The sequence below is a fragment of the Camelina sativa genome, chromosome 3 (genome assembly GCF_000633955.1).
Source record: "Camelina sativa cultivar DH55 chromosome 3, Cs, whole genome shotgun sequence".
NCBI lineage: Eukaryota > Viridiplantae > Streptophyta > Magnoliopsida > Brassicales > Brassicaceae > Camelina > Camelina sativa.
The window spans coordinates 25,289,855-25,317,476 of NC_025687.1; the positions used below are offsets into that span (position 1 = coordinate 25,289,855).

At 34.9% G+C, this 27,622-nt stretch overlaps 7 protein-coding genes across 7 annotated transcripts; 5 read left to right on the plus strand and 2 right to left on the minus strand.

The window, feature by feature from the left end:
* LOC104778046 (DEAD-box ATP-dependent RNA helicase 34) lies at positions 567-2,914 on the plus strand. The gene is made up of 6 exons (XM_010502411.2): positions 567-995; positions 1,466-1,787; positions 1,868-1,975; positions 2,063-2,182; positions 2,284-2,451; positions 2,530-2,914. Exons 1-6 carry the CDS (start codon positions 697-699, stop codon positions 2,719-2,721), a joined length of 1,209 nt encoding a protein of 402 aa, XP_010500713.1. The 5' UTR covers positions 567-696; the 3' UTR covers positions 2,722-2,914.
* Positions 3,030-4,874, plus strand: LOC104778048 (nifU-like protein 5, mitochondrial). Its single transcript, XM_010502413.2, has 6 exons — positions 3,030-3,380; positions 3,504-3,665; positions 3,763-3,938; positions 4,040-4,143; positions 4,225-4,336; positions 4,475-4,874. The coding sequence occupies exons 1-6, from the start codon at positions 3,170-3,172 to the stop codon at positions 4,538-4,540; spliced, it is 831 nt and encodes a 276-aa protein (XP_010500715.1). The 5' UTR covers positions 3,030-3,169; the 3' UTR covers positions 4,541-4,874.
* LOC104778047 (photosystem II 5 kDa protein, chloroplastic-like) lies at positions 4,851-5,400 on the minus strand. Its single transcript, XM_010502412.2, has one exon. The coding sequence runs from the start codon at positions 5,291-5,293 to the stop codon at positions 4,973-4,975; it is 321 nt and encodes a 106-aa protein (XP_010500714.1). The 5' UTR covers positions 5,294-5,400; the 3' UTR covers positions 4,851-4,972.
* Positions 8,575-10,820, plus strand: LOC104778049 (nucleoprotein TPR-like). Its single transcript, XM_010502414.2, has 5 exons — positions 8,575-9,494; positions 9,580-9,867; positions 9,952-10,104; positions 10,177-10,398; positions 10,472-10,820. Exons 1-5 carry the CDS (start codon positions 8,997-8,999, stop codon positions 10,796-10,798), a joined length of 1,488 nt encoding a protein of 495 aa, XP_010500716.1. The 5' UTR covers positions 8,575-8,996; the 3' UTR covers positions 10,799-10,820.
* Positions 11,071-12,891, plus strand: LOC104778050 (cinnamoyl-CoA reductase 1-like). The gene is made up of 6 exons (XM_010502415.2): positions 11,071-11,244; positions 11,489-11,658; positions 11,740-11,931; positions 12,019-12,181; positions 12,257-12,443; positions 12,535-12,891. The coding sequence occupies exons 1-6, from the start codon at positions 11,100-11,102 to the stop codon at positions 12,677-12,679; spliced, it is 1,002 nt and encodes a 333-aa protein (XP_010500717.1). The 5' UTR covers positions 11,071-11,099; the 3' UTR covers positions 12,680-12,891.
* Positions 15,036-17,414, minus strand: LOC104778051 (probable sucrose-phosphatase 1). The gene is made up of 9 exons (XM_010502416.2): positions 17,288-17,414; positions 17,033-17,108; positions 16,631-16,933; positions 16,443-16,544; positions 16,169-16,363; positions 15,791-16,081; positions 15,510-15,696; positions 15,365-15,411; positions 15,036-15,271 (listed from the first exon to the last, which is right to left on the minus strand). The coding sequence occupies exons 2-9, from the start codon at positions 17,090-17,092 to the stop codon at positions 15,185-15,187; spliced, it is 1,272 nt and encodes a 423-aa protein (XP_010500718.1). The 5' UTR covers positions 17,093-17,108; positions 17,288-17,414; the 3' UTR covers positions 15,036-15,184.
* Positions 25,650-27,541, plus strand: LOC104778053 (phospholipase A1-Igamma3, chloroplastic-like). The gene has a single exon (XM_010502417.1). It carries the CDS (start codon positions 25,789-25,791, stop codon positions 27,370-27,372), a length of 1,584 nt encoding a protein of 527 aa, XP_010500719.1. The 5' UTR covers positions 25,650-25,788; the 3' UTR covers positions 27,373-27,541.

Genomic DNA, 27,622 nt, shown 5'->3' on the forward strand with positions numbered 1-27,622 from the left:
GATAAATAAATATTTTATTATTATTTTGTAACAAACAAATCTAAATTTTTATTAATACGCGAAAAACTTCTTTGTTTTGTTTGTAACTTCAATGATTATATATATATATATTTATATATATAAAAATCTTGTTTTTATTCCCTTTTTTTTTATAGAAAAATTATTAAATTTCAAAAGTATTATCAATTAATAACATGATGAATCAAGATTAGTTGCTTAAATTATACGTGAGCCGCGTCAGAAACTTATCACTCTGGCTTTTATTCAAAATTTTAATCATAGTAATAGGCCAATAGCGAGGTGCTTATTTTGGGCGTTAATTATTCTCACATGACCAGCTTAGAAGAGTAATTGTAAATGTAATACTGATTTCGAATTAGTTCATTTGCTTACTTCAACTTTTTAAACCTTTATTAATTAGTCAATCCTTAATTCCAGATTGGTACGTGAGTTACAAACTCTAAACCCGATTATTAAAAAAGGGCCGGTTTAGTTTGATGAATTGAATTGAACCATAAAAATATACAATAACCAAACAACCCCTACCTAAAACCCTTTCTTCTCATTCCAGACACATTTCGTCAGTTCTTCTCCCGACAATTTCGTCTTCAAACTCCAAAACTTGCAACAAGGAAAAAATCTATTTCACTTCTCTTAATTCCAGGAGCAAGAAGAGAGATTTAGGAGTTAAGAATCATGGTGGCAGCGAAAGGAATAGATCGGAAAAGCGAAGGAGCTTTGGATGATGAGAATCTGGTCTTCGAAACGACTAAAGGGATCAAAGCAATCAAGAGTTTCGATGACATGGGGATGAACGATAAAGTTCTCCGAGGGGTTTACGACTACGGTTACAAGAAACCATCTGAGATTCAACAGAGAGCTTTTGTGCCTATTCTCAAAGGAAGAGATGTTATAGCTCAGGCTCAGTCTGGTACTGGCAAAACCTCCATGATTGCTATCTCCGTCTGTCAAATCGTCAACACTTCTTCTAGAAAGTACGATCTCTTCTCTTATTTTCCACCTGAGATTGTTAACAAATTGAAACCCTTTTTTTTTCTTCATATTTCCCAATTTAGGTCACTCTCTCCTCTATATTAGCATGATTAATAATGGTCTTGCCCTGTGATTAGCATTATTAGTAACACTTGCTTATGGCTGCAATATTTGTTCTGTGATTAATGCCCTTGCTCTGTAATTAAGAAGTGGAACTGCGTTAGCTGTTTTGCATTTGGTATTTACATGGTTGATGATGGTTCTACTTTGCAATTTCTGATTTGTTACTACACATAGTTAATGGTTCTGCTTTGTGATTGTTGAGGAACACTTACTTTTTAGGCTGCAAGATTTTTTTTTAAAGCTTTTTACTAATCAACATGGTTGATGGTTTTGCTTTGTAATTAGGATGAGGAAGGCTTACTTTCATATTTACTAATAAATTTGGTGTTTTTTTTCCTTTGGTTTCAAGGGTTCAGGCATTGGTGTTGTCTCCATCAAGAGAGCTGGCTTCACAGACAGAGAAGACTATACAGGCTATTGGGACGCATACTAATATTCAGGCGCATGCCTGCATCGGTGGTAAGAGCATTGGAGAAGACATCAAGAAGCTGGAGCGTGGTGTCCATGCTGTGTCTGGGACACCTGGTCGAGTCTATGATATGATAAAGAGAGGAAGTTTACAGACTAAAGCTGTTAAACTTTTGGTTCTTGATGAATCAGATGAAATGTTGAGTAAAGGTTTGAAAGACCAGATTTACGACGTTTACAGATCTCTTCCACATGATATTCAGGTTTCAATGAATATTAGTTATTTGATTAACTCCTGTTTCTGTTGATAATTTGAATCTAATAAAAGTTGGATTTATAATAGGTTTGCTTGATTTCTGCTACTCTTCCTCAAGAGATTTTGGAGATGCAAGAAAAGTTTATGACAGATCCTGTTAGGATACTTGTGAAACCTGATGAATTGACTCTGGAAGTGAGTTTTTTATCTTCTGACATTTTCATGCTTTTAAGTTTTAGTTTCATCATGCAAAGCATAAATTACAACTTTTTAAGTTTTCAGGGAATCAAACAATACTATGTTGATGTTGATAAAGAAGAGTGGAAGTTCGATACTCTTTGCGATCTTTATGGAAGGCTTGTTATTAATCAGGCTATTATCTTCTGCAACACAAGACAAAAGGTATTTAAAAATCATTTACTCGTAGTCGTAAGCTTTGGTTCCTATAATCTTTTGTTGATAAATGTGAAAGCTTTGATCTGAAATTTATGTATATATAAAAGGTGGATTGGCTTACTGAGAAGATGAGGAGTAGCAATTTCGTAGTTTCATCAATGCATGGAGACAAACGTCAAAAGGAGAGAGATGAAATCATGAACCAGTTTCGGTCATTTAAAAGCCGCGTTTTAATTGCCTCAGATGTATGGGCACGAGGGATCGATGTTCAAACAGTATGATACCTCTCTTTCTCTGTCTTTTAACTATCAGTGTCAAACTTGAAGTTGACATTAGTAATCTTTATTTACTAGGTTTCACATGTCATCAATTATGATATACCCAACAACCCGGAGCTTTACATTCATCGTATTGGACGAGCTGGTCGTTTTGGTCGTGAAGGTGTGGCCATTAACTTTGTGAAATCTTCGGACAAGAAGGATCTCAAGGATATTGAGAAGCATTACGGTACTAAAATCCGCGAGATGCCAGCTGATCTTGTCTAAAAGATTTCGTTTCATTGAAGCTGAGGTTGAAGATTCAGTTTTAAAGAGAAGTTTTGTTCTTTGTTCTGAACTCCATTGTTTTAGATATAGGCATAGAGAAGCTTTATTAAGACAAATGTGCATCTAAAAATGTAATACTTCACTTGGTTCTTGTAGAATTGCAGCAACCAAATTAATATTCATTGTGGCTCAAGGCTTGTCTCAAAGATTTTTGTTCTCGTTCATAAATTATGATTCTTTGGTTTGGTAGAATTTGTAGAAATTATGGTTCGGTTTAATCCGGTTTAAGTAATTGACGTTAACGGTAACGGGCAATTCACGGTAGATATTACACGCCATTTCCCACGTCGTACGAAGCTTCTCTTTCGCCGTCCTCCGTTTTGCGATTTTTTTTTCTCCGGCGAAACCTTAATTTGGTGAAGCTTAGGCAACGAAGAAGAAGAAGATCATGAAAGGGATTACGAGGCTGCTCAATTCTCTTGCGCGGCGTACAGCTTCTGTAACTTGTGCTCCTTCTTGTTCTTCTCTTCTGATATCACATCGTCCTCTGTTTATCTCGGCGGCGGCGACGCACTTGCCGACGAGTTTATTGGATTCCAGAACTACAAATACTTCTCGCAACTCTTTGAGATCTTCTTCCCTTCCCCTGAATTGGATCGGTATGATGTTTTTAGCTTTATCTGAGATTTGAGTTTTATTAGCTTATCAAAAATGTTAAAAAGGAGTAATCTTTGTCTCCTGATTCTTGAAATGACATGACTTTGAAACTCTTATGGGAACAGTGCAAAGGAGGACAATGTTTATACAAACGCAATCAACGCCAAACCCTTCATCTCTCATGTTTAATCCTGGTAAACCAGTTATGGAGGTTGGAAGTGCTGATTTCCCTAATTCTCGTTCTGCTATGGGTTCACCTTTGGCCAAAGACATTTTCGCCATTGATGGTATTCTTAGCCTTCTTTTGCTACAAACAAACATGTACGTTTGTTAGTTCCTTACCTGATCTTTGTTTAGTGACTAAAGACTTCTCTGATGATGCAGGTGTAGTTAGAGTTTTCTTTGGGTCAGATTTTGTTACTGTAACAAAGTCAGATGATGTGACATGGGATGTTCTCAAGCCTGAGATCTTTGCAGTGATAATGGACTTTTACTCATCTGGTCAGCCTTTGTTTCTGGACTCGCAAGCTACAGCTGCCAAGGATACCGCTATTCACGAGGTAGGCTTCCATATGTTCTTCAAATATTTTTGTGGATAACACTTTTGAATGCCAAATGATTAAAATTGTTTTTCTCCCACATTGGCAAAACATGCGATTAGGATGACTCTGAAACTGTGGCAATGATCAAGGAACTCTTGGAGACGCGTATCCGACCATCAGTTCAAGATGATGGAGGGGACATCGAGTATTGTGGATTCGATACGTAAGTTTTTTCTATGATTTTGAGAAATTGTTTAAGATGATCTGATTCTATATCCTTATCAGAGGTTTATGTTTTGATCAGGGAAACTGGTATAGTTAAGCTTAGAATGCAAGGAGCTTGTAGCGGTTGTCCAAGTTCATCTGTTACTTTGAAATCAGGAATTGAGAATATGCTGATGCATTATGTATCTGAGGTAATACTGATAAACAGTGGTCTTACCATTCATCAGATCTGTTATGTTTTCCGTTATTCATTATGATCTTGTTATAGTCTCTTGTTTTGTTTTTAAATCATCAAGTATGACTCACCGAAGCGCTTGTACAAAATACAGGTCAAAGGCGTTGAGCAAGAATTTGATGGTGAAGAGGAGGGAACATCATCTGGCCCAATGGAGTAGAGATAGCAGAATGCAGAAATGCATCAGAAAGAAACTTGAGATTTGTTGTTGCTCTTCAATATACAGAAGAAGATAAATAAACCAGAGGTACGTTAGTGTTGTCTTCTCCTCAACCTGGCAGCCTCAGAAAACTATAGACTACTGGGAAATCACTGGGACTCCTGATATAACCCCAGCAACTGATTTTTTTTAATGGATTATACTGCTTTTATTGTGCGTTCGGTTGTAAAGATTTGTTGCCCAAGCTTAAATATTTTTTGCTGATTTGAAGTTATTTAAGGTTTGTGATCGCATCAGTGGATGATTCAACTACATAAACAAAAGGGTTTCTATAGATTTGATCAATATATCATCATTACAAACCACACTGAGAACAGTTTTCACTGACATATATTCAGAGGCATATGAATTGTTACTGGTTATATAGCGAATTCAGTTACGGCATATCCTGGCCGTAGGCATTGTGACACAGACAGGAGCATACTTCTTCTTTGCAGCCTCTGTTCCTCTCTTTGGCTCATCGTCCGCCATTGCCACCTTGGCTAAGGAACACACAGCCGCAGCTGCAGCTGTGAACACCAGATCCCTTCTCATCTTCATGCTCTGTTCTTGCTTCTTGTTCTCCAAGCTTGTTGTGTTCTCGCTGGTGGAGGCTTTGACGACGGTGAGGCTTCTTCTGCTGTTGCCGGAGATGTTTGCCGGAAGCTTAGAGACGGTAGGGAGAAATGGAGATGTCATGGTCATTGACGCCATTGCAAACTGGTAAGTTAATTTCCCACGTGTGATCTTCTTGATCTCTCTGTTATCTGATGGGTTGGTGACTTGTGTTTAAAAAGTTGGGGAACACAAAACGAATTGATATTTTTGAGAGATTACGATCCATTTCCTTATCCAAAATATGAATTTATTTTAAATGGGTTGTTGCCAGTTTGCCACGTATCTTTGTGCTATCCTCTTTTTGCATACATAACGATGAGCTTTGTGGTCGTTTGATCAAAAGCTTAAGCCCCTTTCTAAAGAGAGTGCTAGAAGCTTTTTTATGTAGTGTCCAGAAGAATTAGGTTCATTCTTGTTTTGTGAAATAAATCTTGATTTTTTTCAACAATACAATCTTTCAAAAAAGAAGCAAAAAAGGTCCAGAGCTCAATTCACTTCTTCGTACACCAACCAATACGGATGAGAGTAGTCTCAGGTGGAATTAAATTCGGAGGTGCTTTTATTCCATTTTTGAAAGTAATTAGATTTAACAGGTGGAAGAAGTTATTTGTGATTAAAAAAATGAAATTTTAAGTTGTATTTGTTTTTGTTTTTTTGCTTAGGTTGAAAATATAACTGATAAAATGAAAAAGACTAATACAATTTACTTCTAGCTTTTTGACAGTATTGAACTCATAGAATTATCCTAAATGTCTTTAACTGCTATATATTTTTACTTGGTACATATCTTAATGCTGTCCTTGTGGCATCTAGACATCAACTACTTGACCATGCACAGATGACGCTGATCTTCACCCACCCAAATGAGTTTCAAGCCATCAATGTTAATGCCATACCTTTTAAGTTGTATTTGTTTGTTACTTTTGTTTAGTGTTTATGATTATATAATTGTATTTTGGTTGTTAATTTTATGATTTAACCTGCAACATATTGCGAGATAATCTCATTTTGTATATCATTAATTTAATTAACTTTATTAGATATGTCTATTACTCTAATATTGAAAATGTTAACAAAATAATTAAATGATGTTTTACCCAACCGAGTTAATGATATTTTAATTTTTTTTTTAATTTAATTCTTTAAAATAAAGAATCGGAATAAATCATATAAAAATTATATATTTGAATACATGATAAATCAAGCTTCCAGCTGATTCGTATTCAAAATCATTTTGGTTTATTTTATAATATGACTTTGAACCATTACTCTATTTCTCCAAGCAATGTGGGACGTTGTATACAAATTTTGTAAATTCATCGATTGAGTAATATATGTCCGTTAAAAAAATTGAATCACATAATATGCAGAAAAATCACAAAATTTTATCAAGTAAATGTATTATATATTAATTCAAAATAATTTAAATATAAATAAAATAAAAGTTGTGAAAAGAGAATCATATATTTATGTTTGAATTAGGTAGAGAAATTTATGGAAACAAGACACAATTTGGAAATACTTTTTTCAAAGACATTTCATGTAATTAAGTATAACTAAAATGGTAGATTAATAAATGCACTTTTAAAAATGTTAATATAGATATAACAATAATATTTTCCTTCTTTTAAATATAGTTAGAATTTGTTATCATTTTAAAAATTTCTAGGAGTCTCCATGACTACATATTGATTTGTTTTGGATTGGATTTATTTTGGAAGTTCAAAATACAAAACTCAAACATATTTTGTACAATAAGAAAAATAAATTTTAGGTAATTGATAATTTGCGTGCCGAACCGATCGCTAGTGTAAAACATTTCTAGAAATAATATATATAAAGAGTGAACACCACGTGAAAACTTGAAAATGAATAAAACAATCGCTTAGAATTTTTTTTTTACGTATAATTACTCAAGCAAAAAGAAGTGCTCAACTAGATTAATCAGGTTCATGTTATTGGAGCGACCTCCAAGGTTATTCTTAGCAAAATATTCATAAGTATCTCAAATATACTTGGGCTCATGAGTATCTATGTTAATTTCTAGAAAAACATATCTCAATTTTGTAAATTCTATGCTATGTCCAATCACTATGTTTCCTACATATAAACTAAAGGGTTAGTTTAGTTTTAGGGATTACATCAAAATGAAAAGAGAGACATAGACAAACCAGTGAGATATTCATATAAATACATTTATTTAAGTTACATTAACAACATATGAATGTTTATAATTACGTATACATATACAAAATTTAATAATTTAAATATATGTAGTTAAAAATCAAAAATAAACATGAAAATAAAATTTATGCAATTTTAGGCAGTTTAGGCGGTTATCAAAGCATATGTTGAGCGCCTAGTACCTAAGCAGCCGCCTAAACCGCTTTCTTGAATAATGCAAATTAATAAACTACATATTTCTAATATATATTTTTTTAATAATTTTGTCTGTTATTTTGTAATTTCTTTTTGTTTGTTGGAATGGTAAATTTTAATAAGTTTTACTCAAATTTTTTGTAGATTCATTTTAAACAAAATTTAAACACTAAAATACATATTTTTTTGTTTATTATATATATTATTGATATATTAAACCATATTTTTTGCCTATCACATTAAAATTCCTTGACTCAACTTTGTTTAGAACACCCCGATAAAGTGAGAGAAAATTAGAATACTTATTATGTTTTTTAATAGAAATAATTTTCAGTTACTATATAACTATGGATTCAACCACTAAGTTCAAAGGTGAAAAATGATATTTAAACAGCAAGTATAATACAACAATACATATTAAAAATACTTATTAATTTTAAAGGAAATTTGAGTTATTTTTTAATCTTGAATAACAAACAAGTATATTTTTTGTTTGAATGATTTCTTTAAACTGTAAATATCAGAATTTGACACTAAAACAAGGGATAGTAATTAATCAAAAACTAGGAAAAAGAAGTTTTTGTTCGCTTCGAAAACCGCCAGTAACCAAAAGAGGTAGTTTTGAGCTACATAAGTATATATTTGAATTTTTTTTTTAAAACATGACTTGGAGTAAAACAACCACTGAGTTTAGAGGTGAAAGATAGTTGATATTCAACATATTAAACAAAAAACTTTTAACTTTGAATTGAATTTGAGTTATTTTTGAACCTTAAATAAACAAATAAGTAATACAGTATATTTGAATAAACTCTATTTAAAAAGTAGAAAACAACCACTGGTAGTCGTTGACAAAAAAAAGAAAAAGAAAAAAAAAACACCCACTAGTCACTATGTATTTAATTAATGAGATATCCAATGAGGTTCTTTGGTAATAAGAAAGAGGAAGCAGCGGTTTCATCACGAACTTTGACACACACACACTTAAAACACTTACACACAAAGAACACAAACACAACAACACAGCTTTTATTTGAAAATGGCTCCACTTCACGAGGCTTCTCTCTCCCTTTCCTCCTTATCTTTCTCGCCGTAGGCTTTACTCGAGAACCAGACCCCCAAAGATCGCATTATATATATACTACACAACACAACACACACACTGGTTTTTAAAAAACAAAAGACACAATTTTTTAAATTACCAATCTTTGATGATTTCTCCAATGTCGTTGTCTCTTCTCTTCTCTGCTTTCGAGTGATTCTATTTTTGCAACGGTAACATAGACTTTATTTTTCAAAATCCGACAGAGAAAGACCAGACCTTTCTTCTTCCTTCTTCTGACAATAACCATCAGACAAGAGACAAAAAGACAGATACTTTCGCTTCTTTTTTTGTTGCTAAAGTCGGCGGTGCATAAAAATGGAGAGACGAAACGAAGCGATGGTGATGAGGAAATCGAAGTGGCAGTATTCTCCGACGCCGAGGGTTCTTCAGTTGCCACGTAGGCATAGTGTTCGACGAAGTGCCGCAAAGGGCTTAAAGACTACACCTTTTTCTTTGTCTCAGAAGGATCGGGGAGTGAAACTGGAGGTTCTGTTTCACCAAGAGAGGACTTTTGATCGAGGGACATCGTTTGCGATGGTGAATTATAATGGTGGTGAGGAGAAGGAGGAAGAAGGAAGGAGAAGAGGGAAAGTTGCAGACGGGAGAGAGATTGGTGGGACTAGGTTGTCTTCTTCTTCTTCTACTGCGGTTGATGAAAAAGTTGAGGAAGCTAAGTGGAGGTTTCAAGCGGAGATGTTGAGATCAGAGTGTAATTTGTTAAGAATAGAGAAAGAGATTGCTTTGAAGAAGATGGAGAGGAGGAAGAAACGGATGGAGAAGACGCTTAGATCTGCTGTTCTTACTCTTCTCTCTGTAAGTCAAATCTGATGTTTTGGGTTGTGTGTGTTGTGTTTTGCGAATGTTTTTGAGACTGAAGCTGTGTTTTATGTTGATTTAGGGGAAACAGAGAATCTCAGAAGGGACGAAAGAGAGCAAACCTTTGGAAGATGAGATTAGTTATTTGGTAGAGAAACTGAATGAGTTAAAGTCTCCAAAAGTTAAGGACGTGGAAGCTAGAAACTGCAGACATAATTTTGACAAGAAAGCTTCTGTTTTAAGGAAAGAGCTAGAGAGGTTCGATGAATCAGTTTCCGAAGAGGTTTGTGTCAAAGGGATTCAGAAAATGGCAGAAGCTAGCTTCTCTGTCCATTCTGATCAAATCTCTCTCAGGAACAATAATGGCAATGTGAGTGAGACATAATTCACTGCAAATGGCCTAATTAGTCTTTTTAGCATGGTTTTGAATTATGATGTTTTTTTTTGGGTGCAGATAGATACATTGAGTAGTAAAATGGAGGCCTTGTCGAAAGGGGTATTGTTAGAAAGAATGGAGAAAGAATATGGATCAAGTCTCTTTGCACCAAGCTCTGTATCCAAATGTATTGATCGTCAAGATGCATCTTTACAAGACATGTATAGTAAGGTAGATTTGTGAAAGCAAACTCTCTACTCTCTACTACATGTATAGTATGTGACGATGAATATTTTGTTCCAGGCAATTAAAGCGCACGAGGAAAAGAAAGACTGCTCTAGACAATGCAAAGCAGTTATGAGGAAGATCGCAGATGAAGTAAGAGCTGAAGCAGAGCAATGGTCACAAATGCAAGAGATGTTGAATCAAGTGAGAAAAGAAATGGAGGAACTTCAATCTTGTCGCGATTTCTGGCAAAACCGCGCTCTCGAATCAGATTCTCAGTTACAAAATCTACATTCCTCGGTAAGATATAGTTCTCACTTCTCATATATAGCATAAGTCGGCCGTGACTTAACAAACGTCCAAATGTTTTTAGGTTGAAGGATGGCGAAGAAAGGCGTTATCATCAGAGACAAAGTTGAAAAACCTACAAGCAGAGGTTTGTGGTTTACAAGAAGAGATCAAGAGACTGAGGAAAGAAGATAAGTTAGAACCGGAGAAGAACAAATTGCCATCAGAGTCAGAGAAGAGGGTATTGATTTGTCGGTTGAAAGAAAACCGGCATAGCAACAACGGAGATTGGTCTAAGCACAGCGAAGGAAGAACAATGAAACCATCGAGCTCGAGACCGCCTTTGAGGGAAGTTAAGAACAACAGTTCAGTCACATCAAGGCATAGAAACTCCAGTGTCATGAAAATGTAGCTTTCTATATCTTACGAAAACTGGAATTTTCCCGGTTTTTCTTCAATACCAATGAAGTATTAGTCTATGAATAAACGTACGGAGGAGATTAAGAGAGTCACACACTTGGTAGAGAAAAATCCCGAGGAAAACTCTAACCAACTCTTTCCTAAAAATGGCGCGCTTTGAAACCCAAAAAAACAAAACAGGAAATTAAAAAGGCAGAAACGCTAAGAATATCTCAGTTTCGAAGAATTCAAAACACAGAAAGAAAAACAAAAAAGAGAAAAATAGTTTGAGAAGAAGATCGGAAAGAAGAAGAATGAGCAGCGAAGAAGAGAAGACAGAGTGTGTGAAAGAAGAGAAGACAGTTTGTGTGACAGGAGCTTCAGGTTACATTGCTTCATGGATTGTTAAGCTTCTCCTTCTCCGCGGCTACACCGTTAAAGCCTCCGTTCGTGATCCAAGTCCGTCTCTTTTCTCTATTCCAATCTCTTCCAAATTTATGTATCGAATATAGTTTCTCTTAGGTTTAGATAGAAGGCTCATTTTCATGATTTGAGTCTNTTTTTTTTTTTTTTTTTTTTTTTTTTTTTTTTTTTTTTTGTAATGAAATTTGAAGAGACGAGAAAGAATTAGAGATCTTGTAATTGTCGGATGATTCAAGATTCATAGATTTGTTTACTATGTATATATGTTTAAATGGAACAGGTGATCCAAGGAAAACAGAGCATTTGCTTGCATTGGAAGGAGCAGAGGAAAGGCTTAAATTGTTCAAAGCAAACTTGTTAGAAGAAGGCTCTTTCGATTCAGCAATCGATGGTTGTGAAGGAGTTTTCCACACCGCATCACCATTCTATCACGATGTCAAGGACCCTCAGGTCTCTCTCCCTCTCTCATTTGGTGCATTCGCTTGTTATTAAATCTTCCATTTTTAATTGATTGTGATTTGGTTTTCACAGGCTGAGTTACTTGATCCAGCAGTGAAAGGAACAATCAATGTTCTAAGCTCATGTTTGAAGACTTCCTCTGTTAAGAGAGTCGTATTAACCTCATCTATAGCAGCTGTTGCTTTCAATGGAATGCCTCGAACACCCGAAACCATAGTTGACGAGTCTTGGTTTGCCGATCCTGAATACTGCAGAGCTTCCAAGGTTAAATCAGTATGAATTCTGGTTGCGTGATGTTGAAGTTATCACTCTGTTTTGGCTAAATCAATGTTTTCTGTTTCTTATCAAAAGCTATGGTATGTACTCTCCAAGACATTAGCTGAAAACGCAGCGTGGAAATTCGCGGAAGAGAACGAGTTACAGCTGGTTTCGATAAATCCAGCTATGGTGATTGGTCCTCTCTTACAGCCAACGCTAAACACTAGTGCTGCTGCAGTACTAAGCTTGATCAAAGGTAAAGAAACTACAGAAGCAATTGGTTTGGTTCACACACTTACTAAGCTTTGAACATTGCTTTTTACATTTTCAGGAGCACAGACGTTTCCTAATGCGACATTCGGGTGGGTTAACGTTAAAGATGTAGCGAACGCTCACATTCAAGCGTTTGAGAATCCAACTGCTAATGGAAGATACTGTTTAGTGGAGAGAGTTGCTCATTACTCTGAAGTTGTTAACATTTTGAATGATCTTTACCCTGAATTCCAACTCCCTGAGAAGTAAGTGTTTCCGTTTTTAATGTCAAATAGAAATTGTTAAATTATAAGAGAAGATCTTTGACAAGAATCAATTGAAACCTGATTGCTGCAGGTGTGCAGATGAAAAGATATATATTCCAACATATAAAGTGTCTAAAGAGAAAGCAGAGTCTCTTGGGGTTGAGTTTGTGCCATTGGAGGTTAGCATTAAAGAAACTGTAGAGAGTTTGAGAGACAAAGGGTTCATCAGACTCTAAGTTTCATCCCCCAAAAAGGATTCAAACCAGAACCAGACTTGGATATGTTTATTTCCGAGTCCCATGTTTCTTTCTTTTTTTTGTTGTTGTTTATGTTTCTTTTTTCCTCGATTCAAATTTGGTGTGTGTTGTTGCCTATGATATTGTGGACATATTTTCATCATTCTTGAGTGATGGAATGGAACTAAACTATTTTTCTCATTGGAAATTGTATTTGCTTGAAGTTTCCTTTTAGAAGTGGCTACAGTCTAAATATAATATAGCCCATAGTCAAATTTATTACCTTTTATCTTTTGCTTTAGTCTTGGCAAATTTATTACTTAAACATTTCTTTTGAAGTAGTAGTTGACATTTCTCACACTAGTACCACTCACCATATTTTTTTACTGTTAACAATTCATTCGCTCAAATGGAAACTGACACATGTTTGCTAAATTATAATCTACGTAATTAGTATAGTTTTTGAGATATATATATATATATATATATATATATATATATATAATATACATATAATAGAAATCCTTTTATAAAATCCGAAATCTCTTATATTATACTCCCTCCGTTTTTTATTAGTTGTCGTGCTAGAGTTAAAATTTTGTATCATCTACATTATTATTTTCACAACATTTTTGAGAATAAGGCTTGAAGTTGGGCAATATTTACATCATATGCCATTGTAATTAAAACATTTAATACAAATTTTTTTTTAAAAAAATAAATAAATTAGGAAAATCGAGTGTGGAAATATATATATTTCCCTAAATATCTAAACAACATCAATTTCTATTTTCCTTTTTAATTACAAGTTTTAAAATGTTTTAACGAAAAAGAAACTATAGTATCTTACCTTATTCAATTTCGATTTTCCATAATTGGTTTGACATTATACATGTTTTCTATGTTAAAATGGATAGAGCAATTGATGTCAAAGTGGGTAGAAAAAATAAAAAAATAAACTAATAATGTATGATTTTATTATATTACATATATATATATATCTATTGTTTTAAAATCCACAAAATGATATATGTCTTTTGACTAAAAAAGATGTGTCATTTATAGAGTTATGATGTCAAATACAAATATATATATCCTGTTGCACAATTTAAATAGTGAATACATCAAATTTAGTCATATGAGTAATATCAATAATATTATCTGTGTAAATATCAATACAATACTAAAAAAGCAACAATAATTTATAGAAAATTTTATTTATCCACGGGTCCAAACCTAAACTAAAAATAATCATAAGAATGTGATGGGAATTAGGTTAATATTAGTACACTTATATATTTTTGCAGGTTGGTTTAAGAACACAAACAAAATATTTTAAAACTTAATTTTATATGAAAGGAGTTAAAAACCAACACTAACCCGCTCCATCATACTCAGATACAAAACTAACTATTTTTTTAATAACTATTTTTTTTATATCCACGGGTCCAAACCTAGACTAAAAATAATCATATGTATGTGATGGGAATTAGGTTAATATTAGTACACTTATATATTTTTGCGGGTTGGTCTAAAAACACAAACAAAATATTTTAAAACTTAATTTTATATGAAACAATTTAAAAACCAACACTAACCCGCTCCATCATACTCATAGACAAAACTAACTAATTTCAAATTGGTGAATAAAATTTAAATAATTTTATACTAACTACAAAGTATTATACATATTAACAGATGTTTACTTTCACAACAACTAATTTTGATTAATTAAATTCCAAAATAAAAGAATTTTGATTAATTAAATTTCAAATGAAAATAATTTTTTTAAAATAGATAAAGAAAATAAAATTACAAATATCTAAATATTATTGTAAAAAAGTTTAAAACAAATATTTGATCCAACATAATGTTTTTTTAGTAAGTTATATAAAATATACAAAAATACATAACCCCGCGGTGTACCGCGGGTTAAAATCTAGTTATACTTATCGTTTTAGATTTAATGCAAATGTTTGGTGAATATTCTAATTTTATTCAACTATTTTAATGTTTTGACCAATAAAAAGATTAGAAAATATATTAAAAATGAATAAAACAAAAAAATTAAATGGTTTTCTTAATTTTTGTGAAACAATCTTATATCAAGAGACACACATTACTTATTTAGATACAAATCATACAATCAACCAACCTTACCAAAAAAAGAAAAAACTTATTTAGATACAATCAATAACATACCTAGTTACATACAATATTTGCTACTCAATGAAGTCAGCGGGAGAAGGGTTTTCAGAAGCTGAATAGAGTTTTTTGATAATAAGATTAATCTTTTCGAATCAAGATTAATCTTTTCGATTCAAGATTTTGATCATATGGATACAAGACTGACATCTCTGAAAGATTATGTGAATTGCATAAAGGACCCTAGAGATTCTAGGGAACTTGAGTTGCAAGATTATGAGGATGTGAGTTTTATTCAACCAAAAATAAGATTTCTTTGTGTGTTGCAATGTTTTAATGGATAATTCCAAAAAAAAAGATTTAGATGATCCAGTTGTTATCATCCTTTATCTCTGTTTCTTCCGACCATATTTGCTGCACATGTTCCCACACAAACCCTTCTCCTTCCTGAAAAATTTAATATCAGTTTCAATCCTCAAGAAACAGAACCTATAACTTCATATACCAGTAGTGTATGATGCCTTCTTAATCATCTCTTACCTTTGAGGTGAACTTGACAGTTGTTGTGCAGCATTTCCTCTCATCCCCTGCAGTATCCATAATTTGAATATTCAACGACTATGGAAGATATAATATGGGATGTATGTGTGTGAGTGTAACATATTAAGATTTTCTTTTTAAGTACCAGTCTGCTCCCACTTATCAAACTTTACTATCCAAGTCCCTGGCATAGTATCTGTTGCTAAGACCTGATCTGTCCAAACCCGAAACTTCTTCCCTTTTTTGTCTCCATAGTACTTGCCAAGCTCATCAATGGTGTCTCTGAGAGATGTTTCAGCGCCAGATGGATGAACAAAGACACCCACAGGATGCTGAAGTGGTTTGACAAAGGATAAATTAATCTCTTCAATGGATGCAGTAAGATTTACAAATAGATAAAGAGAAAAACAAGGTTATGATACTCACACATGAAGCTTTGAGGCTTGCTGTGTATGTCTCACAGTTCTCAACTTCACCTCGTCTACATCTCTCGTAGAACAAGAAAAACTTGACAACCTCATGACCCGGGTTCACATTATCCACCTTACACTCTAAGAAGTCAGAAACATCTCTCGGAGAAAGATTTGGACCGAGCTTAAAATGACCAATGGCTTGTATAATCCCACCCGCACACCTCTCAGACGCATGGATTATATTTGAATTGTCTTTGGCGTTTTCAGCGTACCACTCCAACAACTCTTCTTGAGCATTGCTTACCTATGAAAAAAAAAACAAAAGACAAGATTAGAAAACATGAAAACTCAATTGCGCAATACAGAAGATTAGACCTCACGTAAAACCAACCATGACACCATAAACATTGGGAATAGTAAATAGTTCAGTATCGTTTCCAGAGTCCCCACAAACAAGAGTGTTAACAGGGAGCTTTCCTTCAGTCTTGAGCTTCTTTAGCAGATAAGCAAGAGCTTGTCCTTTTCCTCCACTTTGTGGTAAAACATCGAAAGCGTTTCCTCCACTGAAGATTATTTTGATATCCAACTGAAAATAACACAACAAAGTTGTTAAAGCAACAAAGATAGATCACAAGAGATCAGACAAAGTTCTGTAGCAATCTTACCCCACGTTTCTCCAACCGCTGAGATAGCTCTTTCGTCACTGCCTGAACCTTACTCTTATCAATATGAAAGCTAAGCTTGTGTGGCCTCTGTTCAGTTTCACTCTGCATCCAATGATCACACTCTCTGGTCACTATATGGACAAGTAAGTAACATCAAGTATATGGTGAGATCATATAGAGTAGAGTACCTGAAGAGTTAACTCAGGGAACTTGCTGGTTTCTTCTTCGACGATTCCTCTGTCCCATTTATTGTTCAAGATTTCAATCCAGTCATCATCACGAACCATGGAGTTACCATAAGCAATCTCAGTTCCTACAGATGTAATGATAACATCAGGTGTTAACAAAGGTCTCTGTGTCCTCAGTTTCTTGTACATTGTTGGTGCTCTTCCCGTTGAGAAGACAAGAAGAGAGTCGTGGCGATAAGCGTCTTCCCACAATGAATTGAACCTCAGTAAAGATAGATTCTCAGGATCATTATGATGATCAACCTGCAGAAATGAAAACCAAAAACATGTTCACATCAATCAATCAACCAATCAAAGAATCAAGATTTAGAGAGAAACAGAGTCGTTAAGGGCGTTTTGTACCATTGTTTCATCAAGATCTGAGACTATCATTAGACGAGGAGGAGATGTTAACCGCTCCATGATTACAAGAAGAGTCCTGAAGATTGATAAAGATTAGATGCACGAATCTTTAGAATCTTAACGAAAAGAGTCCATAAACCTAAAGATCACAATACAATTACGATTCTTGAAAGCTAAAACTTTGACGATCAGATCTTTGATTCATCTATTGGTAAAAAGGTTCTGACTTTAGGGTGATCTGAGATCGAGAAAAACCTGAGGAACGTGAAAGCACGATTTGGTGTAACCGTGTAAGAGGAGAAAGCGAAGAAGATTTGGGTTTGAGATGAAGAAAGAGTGAGAGAGTGCAAGCGCAGCGAAGAGCGGGGGAAGAACAAGTCAACCTTACTCCTCAAAAATTGTATATTTAATTCATTTTTTTTTTTTTTTTTACAATCGACAGGTATTTAAATTTGTTTTTATTTCCACGAAATATTATTTTGTTTATGACCTAACTTACGTGTTAACCTACTTATTTTATTGATAAAATAAATATTATATAATATGAGAAAGTTTTCTCCTAACTTTGCATAATACAACGACATTTGGCAGCATATATTTTTGACATATATCCTCATTTCTCAATTATTAAAATTTTTAATTTATTTTTCTTTTTTTTGGTGAGACAAAGGGAGACAATTCCCTTCTTATTAAAACATAAAACAAAATTAAAGACAAACCTATCACGATGTCGCAGATCCTCTAGTATCCTCCATCAAAACAGAAAGAAGACATTCCGGACAAGAATCAAACAGCTGCAAACCCGAAGGATGAGTGAAAGCATAGTTCGATAACTCGTCCGCAAGACGGTTAGCCTCCCTATACACATGTGTAACCCGGACTGGCCAGTCCCTAGAAAGAAAGCCATAGCACAAACGTACTAGGAAGGACAAGGGATGAGTGTCCACTATCCCTGTCGTGAGGAAACCCACTACCAACTCTGAATCAACCTCCAACTCCACATGAGTGAGCCGTCTCTCCCATGCGATGTGCAAACCATAATAGACCCCACAAAGTTCTGCTAATGAAGTCGTACAATGTCCTATGTTTAGCGCAAAACCTTGAATCCACACCCCCATACAATCTCGAATAACACCCCCTGCCGTAGCACAACCAGGGTTCCCATGAGAAGCACCATCATTATTAAGTTTAAACTAACTCTCCCGAGGCGGAACCCACGCAATCTACCTCTGCACTCGACTTGCTGCATTGGACACTCCTCGACAAGTCAAATTTGCATGATGCACCTCCTTTGTCAAGTCTTAACAAACCTGACCCTATCCCTGCATTTACAAAGACCACCAAAAACGTTTGCACACCTCCACTTCCATCCCCACCATACAGTTATACCAAACAAAGTAGCCCAAGGAACATCATGCTTAACTGACGTGTCTCCCAGGTTCCCTGACACCCACTCCAGCAGAGCCTGGCCAAAAAACTGACCTCTTCTATCCGGACCAACAATTCGACTCCATAACTCTGACATCGCTGAACAATCTCTGAGGACATGGATAATTGTCTCCTCACCCCCTTTGCACACCTGACAAACCCCTGACAAACCTGATGCACAACCAACCAAAAGAAAACCCTCACCCTTTCTGGAACCTTCAGACTCCATATCTTGCCAAATAACACACCCATATCAGCTCGCGGTGTCCAGTCAAGGGTTAAGAAATAATGTGCAGATTTCACCGTGAACTTCCCATTCGGACTTGGTCCCCATGATGGTCTATCACTTGCTCCCGTCACCATATCCACCACCATTGTCACAAGGCATGACAGCGTGAAGTGAGAAACAAACAGGGCAATGCGTGACATGTCCTAACCTGAACCTGCAATCCATAGATCACTAACTCGCAGATCAACAAGCTCACCCGGTATGTCCACCAACGCAGCCTCCAACAGGGGTTTGTCAGAAATCCACTTATCCCACCAAAAACGGATTGATCTCCCATCCCCAAGCACCCAGCTCATATCTGGGAACACAACTTCCCGCAACCCGGTCACCACACTACGCCAAGTGGAGGATCAATTACCCTGGACGGCTGACCAGGAAGTATCTTGAACATTGCCCACTTTATATTTGCGACGCAGAACTCGCGCCCAGAGACTCTCCCCATCATGAATCAATCTCCATCCTATCTTAGCTAACAGAAATTTATTCATAGTAACCGCTGATCTAATACTAAGACCACCCTCCCGTTTTGGGGAACAGACTCTGTCCCATGCAATTAAATGTTGTTTCATCTTCTCAGGTGTGCTTCCCCAAATAAAGTTCCTCGAAATCTTATCCAGTTGAGCCAAAGTGGACTTAGGTAATGCAATGACACTCATCGAATGAATTGGAATGGCTGATATAACTGCTTTAGTTAGAGTGATCCGACCTGCCATACTCAACGCACGTCCCTTCCATCCCGACAAACGAGACGCTACTCTCTCCACCATATCACCAAATGTATGCTTATTAATCCGCTTGTGTAGAACTGGCATGCCAAGATACTTCCCCAGATCCCTAGTCGAGCCAATACCACTCTCATGACTGATCATTCGAGCCAACTCTCGACTCACATTATCGGAGAAAAAGATTTTGGACTTCTCCAAGCTCACCTTTTGTCCTGAAGCTACACAAAAGCACTCCAAAACTCGTCTAATGATTCGAACTTGTGCCACAGAGGCCTCCGCGAACAGGATAAGGTCATCTGCAAAGCATATATGCGAGAGCCTTGGACCCCCTCTCGACAAACAGATTGGTTTCCATTCCTCCAGCCCAACAGAGCGTTCAATCAAGTGACACAACCTCTCCAAGCAGAGGACAAACAGATATGACAAAAGCGGGTCTCCTTGTCTAAGACCACGAGCCGGTTGGAAAGCTTCTGACTTCTCCCCATTCCATAATATATTCATTGAAGGACCTGTGACACATGTCATAATCCATCTAATCCAATTATCGGGTAGACGTGCTGCCTTCAAAGTGTCCTCAAGAAAGTCCCATCGGATACGGTCGTACGCTTTTTCAAGGTCCATCTTGAGTAACATCCAACCCTTCCTCCCTTTCTTCCTTCTCATTGAATGAACAACCTCCTGAACAATCACTATGTTATCGGTGCTCAACCTCCCAGGTATGAAACTTGCTTGCGCCGGACCGATCAAACATGGCATAAACGCTTTCAACCGCAAGACCATCACCTTCGTAATTACCTTAAAAAGGACATTACAGAGACTGATAGGTCTGAACTGAGTTACCCTCTCCGTTTTGACTACTTTGGCAATCAAAACAACCAGTGCATCATTCATCTCCGCAGGTAACACCCCAATAGTAAAGAAATTCAAAACAAACTTGATCACAGATTCTCCCACAACAGTCCAACAACCTTGGTAAAACACCTGCTGGAACCCATCAGGTCCCGGAGCTTTGTATTTTCCCATACTCTATAATGAAGACTCCACCTCCGTAGCTACAACCTCCTTCCCCAAATCTCTCAAGTCAGATGCAGAAAGGAGTGGAAACCCTTCAATCGGTAGTTTCTCCACAACCTCTGGCACATCCTCCATTGAATAAAGGCGCTTGTAGTAACCAACCGCCAGCGACTCCAATTCCTGAGGATCAGAGATCCACTCATCATTCTCCCCTCTCAACATCTCAATCTGATTCCGCCTCCGTCGAATTATTGTTGAGGTGTGAAAATATCGTGTATTACGATCTCCAAGCGCAATGAACTTCTCCCTAGATTTCTGAAACCAAACCATCTCCTCCTGCTCCAAAATTACCTCCAACTCCTTATGTAAATCTGCCTCCTTTGTTAACAGAGCATCCATCGGATTTAAATCAATCAAAACTTGAATCTCATGTAACTCCTTCATTAACTTATCCTTACGCCTATTAATGTCCCAAAGAATTCTATGTTCCATTGCTTAAGCTTTACTTGACGATTCTTCAAAGCCAAGGGAGTGGACAACTCTCGGTTCCAAGATGCCTCCAACATATCCTTGAATTCCTCATGCTTTAACCAGGCAGCCTCGAACCAGAATGGTCGTCGGGTTGGATCCCCTCGAACCTCAGGTTGTAACTGCAAATACAACGGGGTGTGATCTGATGATAAGAAAGACAACGGGTGTGTCTGCCTCCGAGATTTAGGCCCAGAAGCCCCACCAGATTTAAAACCACGAGTTCCTTTTGCTATTGGGCCGGCAGGAGAAATCTCTTTTGCTTGGAACACCAGCCCTTTACTCACCCCCGTCTTAACTTGAACACCACTCTTAAAAGTACATACATTTTATATTCACTAAAATTTAATGATATTTCTGCACTAAAAAATATATTGACATTTATACAATGTCTTTTTAGTAATTATATATAGATATCATTTATCAATATTTAATATAACTAACATAACATTATAATTTCACATAGGTATCATTTATCAATATTAATTTTGCATATAAGAAAGAATTAAAAATTAATATCATAAATTTGGAAAAAATGAATTTCCGATTATTAAAGATTTAAATATTAATATCATAATTTTGGAAAAATATAATGTGATGGTTATGAAATTATTTACTAATGTTGACAAAAAAGTATAATATTGTTATTAAATTCTTTACTAATGTTGACAAAAAAGTATAATATTTGTTTCACAGATTTTGTGCCAAAATATTAAATCAATTTATTCTAAAATAATTTCAAAATATAAAACAATATGATATTTTTCATTTCTTTAATAGTAATCTTTAATACAATTTATGGCATATTAATTCTTTAAAATGTAACTCTCATGATGTTTGACAAAAAATTAAAAACAAATCTTTCATCATTTGAAAACACTTTAATGTATTAATTACAATTAGTGTTTTACAAAAAAAGAACAGACAAAACCTATGCTATATTTATTCTTTAAAATGTAATTGTAACTCTCATGATGTTTGACCAAAAAAAATGAAAAACCTCTCATACTACTACAAATTTATCTATAAATAGGTTGACAAAGTCTATCAAACATCATATTCTACCTCTAACATAATTTTCTAAATTTTGTAATGTTTAACTTTATCCTTTATGTGACTTTGTAGGTTTTGAAATAAATAAGTTGAGTCGAAATTTTGGTGTATATATAGAAGTGAACATGTGAAATGTGGTTATTTATTAGAAAGAGTTAGTTGGAGAAGGTCTTAGGCACATAACACAATCACACTTGTAAATGTTGGTAAATGTTGTTTCGAATGCCTATTTTGTATATCAATGTTGTAATTTTTTTTTCTTTTGATCCATTTGATAAATTTTTAATATAAAAAATTTAGTTTTTGATCATAATTCATAAATCCTAATAGATTTAATATCTTAGTCACAAAATTTTTGCTACTTATTACCCATGCTATATTTTATACAAGTGTGTTTGTATGTATTACACATGAAAATGAGTTTAAACAAATATTAACTATTTCGAATAATATTACTTTAAATTTGTTCCTTAATGTTACAATTGTGTTTGTATGTGTTTATCAACTTTGTTTCCGATAACCATTTCCATAGTCTTTTATTTTATTTATAGGTTATGACTTCTTATGAGAAGGTTTTGCAATGGTTTAGGGTTTAGAGTTGAGGAAGATTTGGACGTCTAGGTAATATATAACTCATGATATGGGTTTCCAAAGCCATGTGATTCTTCCAAATTCAGTTTTTATTTCCTTACACAATTTAGTCTTAATTATTTTCTTAAAATATAATTAACATCTAATTTCTTTTCACAACATTATTGTTTGGGTTATACTAAGTATGCACTTTTTTTTCTCTTCTCAAATGTTCCATTATTTTTCCTAGCCATTATCGATTGTTGATGATGTGATGATAGTGCTTACCCGCAAGCAGAGCAAGACAATGGGATTTGACCATGTGTGCAAGTTTCATCAATACGCACTTAACGAGACTCACTTTTACCACGTGTTTATCAAGTCGAAAGATCCAAACTAAACCCTAAGCTAATCCCATTTACATTCTAGAGAGAGAGAGAGACGAAGGGAACAAGAGAGAAAAACAATGTTTTGGAGAAGTAGGAAGATTTTAGTTATCTCTTCTTCCATCCATTACACGATTTTTAGAAATAAGAACATAGAAGAAAAAAAAGAATATCTGGTGAACAATTATTTTATGTTCTCTTAGGTTATGCAGATAACACTAAAAAAAGTTACTCGATAATACAATGGTTTGTTTTTACTCTTTTTTGTTGGTCATTTTGAGTATAATACAACATATATATATATATATATTTAAACAGAAAAGTATAACACAAAACAAAAAACAATTTTTATATGATATAATAATATATCAATATATATTAATAACATTTTTTACTCAATTATAAACTATAATTCAGTTTGCATATAGTATGTTCAATAGATATAAAGTACGTGATAAAAATATAAAAATATTTAACAGAGAACTTTCTTTTCCAAATGCAATGAATAAAAGAACATAATTAATTCTACTTCTAGAACACAAATGCATTTGAATTCATTTGTATAATTCATTAAGATCAAAATATTTTATTGCTAAAACATTCAAATTATAATAATAAAAGTTTTAAGCATGTGTGAAGCATGCTCGTAATATATAAATATCAAAATTATTTATGCTACCTTTAGTTGTCTAATTAATGAAATTAATTATACAGAGAATGAATGAAGAGCATGAGTTTCGGCTCAAGAACAAGTTGTTTGAGAAATTCAAGCTACTGTCTCGCCTTTTTTGGAGGTGTCTGATTTTAAAAGATATTGATGTTTTATAGATTATATTAAAAGCAGACAAACTAACACATAATGTCCATGATCAGCCGCATTTTATTTTATACGTATCAATGTTCTTTTTCCTACGTAAAAAATGTTTGTACGTTTTCATTGTGCATCAAAACCTAAAGAGCTCTATATATTATGGGATACAGACTCAATATTTTGAAATAGCCTTTTATATTAACAAAAAAAATCAGTTTAATGCTTAACTAATCAATAGTCGTCTATTTTAAGTGACTGACAATACTTATTTAAAAACAAAACAAATAACAAACATAAAATAATTTATCGAAACATAAAATATAAAATTTTAAATATTTTAATAAATTTAAGATATATTAATATTGTTATAAATTTATCTCGCGTGATGCGCGAGTCTACTTTTAGTTTTATATATATTTAGAGTGAATTGGTGGAATGGAAAATGACACACTGTATAACTAAAAACAAATAAATATGAAAAGAAATTTAACTTTGTTTTTCTGGTCATGAGAAAAGAAGTATTACGCATACGTTATGATTTAGAATATTTTATACAAGCATCAAAATGGAATAAAAGATATGCGATTTCAAATAAAAATGCGTTATTATTATTGAAAACGATAAAAACAAAGTACTTTAATTTCTTTCTTCTTCTATTTATAATTTAAAGGAAACATATAATTGAGTTTTGGATCTCTTCTACTCGCACGATTAACTCCATATCAGTCACCAAATTAAGTTTGTAGGCTCACACAATGCTCTCTCTGACGTAGATTTCCGGTTGTTACTTCGGTTTTCTAGCTAAAAGTAATGGACTGCGTAAACCAAAAAGAAAAAATTGTCCCAAAAGGATTTTAAAGATAAGTTGCTAAAAAGATTTGCGCATACACAACTTCAGAACCATGTAAAGCTGCACTAAATGAAACTTTCATGATTTTGATGCTTTCAAAACTGTAATACTATAATTTTTGATGTCTAAATCTCTTATTTGTTGCACTTATATATAGTGTTTTGTACTTTTGTTCATTTAGTGGTCAAGATCTATAGGGCTTTGCCAAAAGTAAGATAGTTTATGATGGGCTTGTAATGCTCAAGTTCTCATTTTCATTAAGAATTTCATGTTATATTGGTTATATGAATCAATGGAACCCACTTGTAAACCTTTACATTAGGCTACTATTGAAAGAGTAAACTAAATTTCACGGCGCTCTCAGAGTGTGTGAGTCTGAGGTCAAAGTCAAACTATAGTAACTAAAATATGTTATTTCAGAAGCAAAAAAATAACTTTGTTTGGCTGTTAGAAAAAGTATCAACAAAAGAAAACAACAATATCAACCATTGATAATTTGACTATCATTGCATAGAAAGTTAGCACTATTGTTCTAATTATTCCCTTCCACGATCCCTAAATAAATTTTTGTACCTTGAGCAAAGAAATATCATTACATTCTCCAACTCATCATCATTATGATGTACCACTAGCTAATTAATTTAAAGCTTCAAATCCCAACCATAAGAGTATTTTTTCCCTTTTAGACTCTACAATCACTTGAAATGAACCAAGAAACGAAAAAAAAAATCACTTGAAATGGAAGTATCTCCAATCTCAAAACAAAGTGGATGACTTCTTTGTTTCTTGAGTGGATCTATTTACATATTTAATAGACATATACATACACGTGTTACACGATGTGTGGCCATTTTGTACAAGACTGAAAGAAACCTCCATTAGTTGCACGTCTCTCTCTTCTTCACCGACCCCATTAAAATACACAACAATAAGGAGAGACACTCATACCAAATTCATCATCAATCTTTTGTAACCCAACCAAATCATGATCATCCACCAAAAAAAACCAAAACCAAATTTAATTAATTGAAACGATCATATACATATTTATACTCTCACTTGCGCTCTCTAGTAGTTGTAACTCTCAAGCCACAAAATCTAAATGGCTTCTCCATCATCACCAATAACTGTCAAGAACCCAAGATTCTTCGTTTCTTCTCCTAACAACATCTTCAAAACCCAAGCTCAAACCCTAATATTGACAACAAAGTTTAAGACTTCTTCCATCATTTGCTCGTCTTCATGTACAAGCACAAGCTCTTCAACGACTCAAGAGAATCTGCCAAAGAAACAAACTCATGTGTTAGACGAGAAACGAGATGAAAAGGAAGAAGAAGAAGAAGAAGAAGAGGAAGAAGTTGGTCTTCGAGATATTTGGAGAGAAGTTCAAGGTTGCAATAATTGGGAAGGACTACTAGATCCTATGAACAATCATCTTCGAAGAGAAATCATACGTTATGGCGAATTTGCTCAAGGTTGCTATGACTCATTCGACTTCGATCCTCACTCTAAATATTGCGGCTCTTGCAAATACCATCCTTCTGATTTCTTTTCAAACCTTGACTTACATCTCCACAAAGGCTACACCATAACATGTTACCTCTACGCAACATCCAACATCAACCTCCCAAACTTCTTTCAGAAATCCAAACTCAGCTCCATTTGGAGCCAACATGCGAACTGGATGGGTTATGTAGCTGTAGCTACGGACGAAGAAGAGGTAAGTCGACTTGGAAGACGTGACATAGTCATCGCTTGGAGAGGCACAGTCACTTATCTCGAATGGATTTATGACTTAAAAGATATTCTTTGTTCAGCTAACTTCGGTGACGACCCATTGATCAAGATTGAACTAGGTTTTTATGACTTGTACACCAAGAAAGAAGTTTCTTGCAAATTCTCTTCGTTTTCGGCTCGGGAACAGGTTCTGGCCGAAGTCAAACGGCTTCTCGAGTACTACGGCACCGGAGAAGAAGGTCATGAGATAAGCATCACCGTGACAGGGCACAGCCTCGGTGCATCTCTTGCCTTGGTCAGTGCTTATGATATCGCGGAGCTTAACCTGAATTATTTACCCGAAAACAATAATAAAGTCCCAATTACTGTATTCTCCTTCTCAGGACCTCGAGTTGGTAACTTGAGGTTCAAGGAACGATGCGACGAACTAGGGCTTAAGGTTCTGAGAGTGGTTAATATACACGACAAGGTACCTTCTGTTCCAGGGATATTCGCAAACGAGAAGTTTCACTTTCAGAAGTATGTAGAAGAAAAAACATCATTCCCATGGAGCTACGCGCATGTGGGTGTCGAGCTTGCCTTGGACCACAAGAAAAGCCCATTTCTTAAACAGACTAGGGATTTGGGTTGTGCACATAACCTAGAAGCTTTGCTTCATTTGGTGGATGGATATCATGGAAAAGAAGAAGCAGAGACTATGTTTTGTTCAGCGACAAATAGAGACATAGCTTTAGTGAATAAGAGTTGTGATTTCTTGAGAAGTGAGTACCACGTGCCGCCTTGTTGGAGACAAGACGAGAACAAAGGGATGGTCAAGAGCAGCGACGGACGGTGGGTTCTACCGGAACGACCACAGCTCGAACCTCACTGGCCGGAGGATATCGCTCATCATCTTCAACAAGTACTTGGGAATGTTAATGATTATGATTTCAAACCCACAGTGACTTAATAAGTATAAAATGATTATTAGTCTAAATTAATAAGTATAAAAAGATTTAATAATGTGTGGGTCAAGTGTAGTAAATTCTGTGTGTTAGTGTTTTATTACGCGGCTTTAATTACACTTCCATAGTTGTAGTTGCCATCACCATGCCTAATTCAAGAATTTAATTCTGTCATTTAAAAGCTATGATTAGCTAGAATATACCAATGAATTTACAAGTAACGGGGACATCATTTCCCGGATCCGCGATGTTATT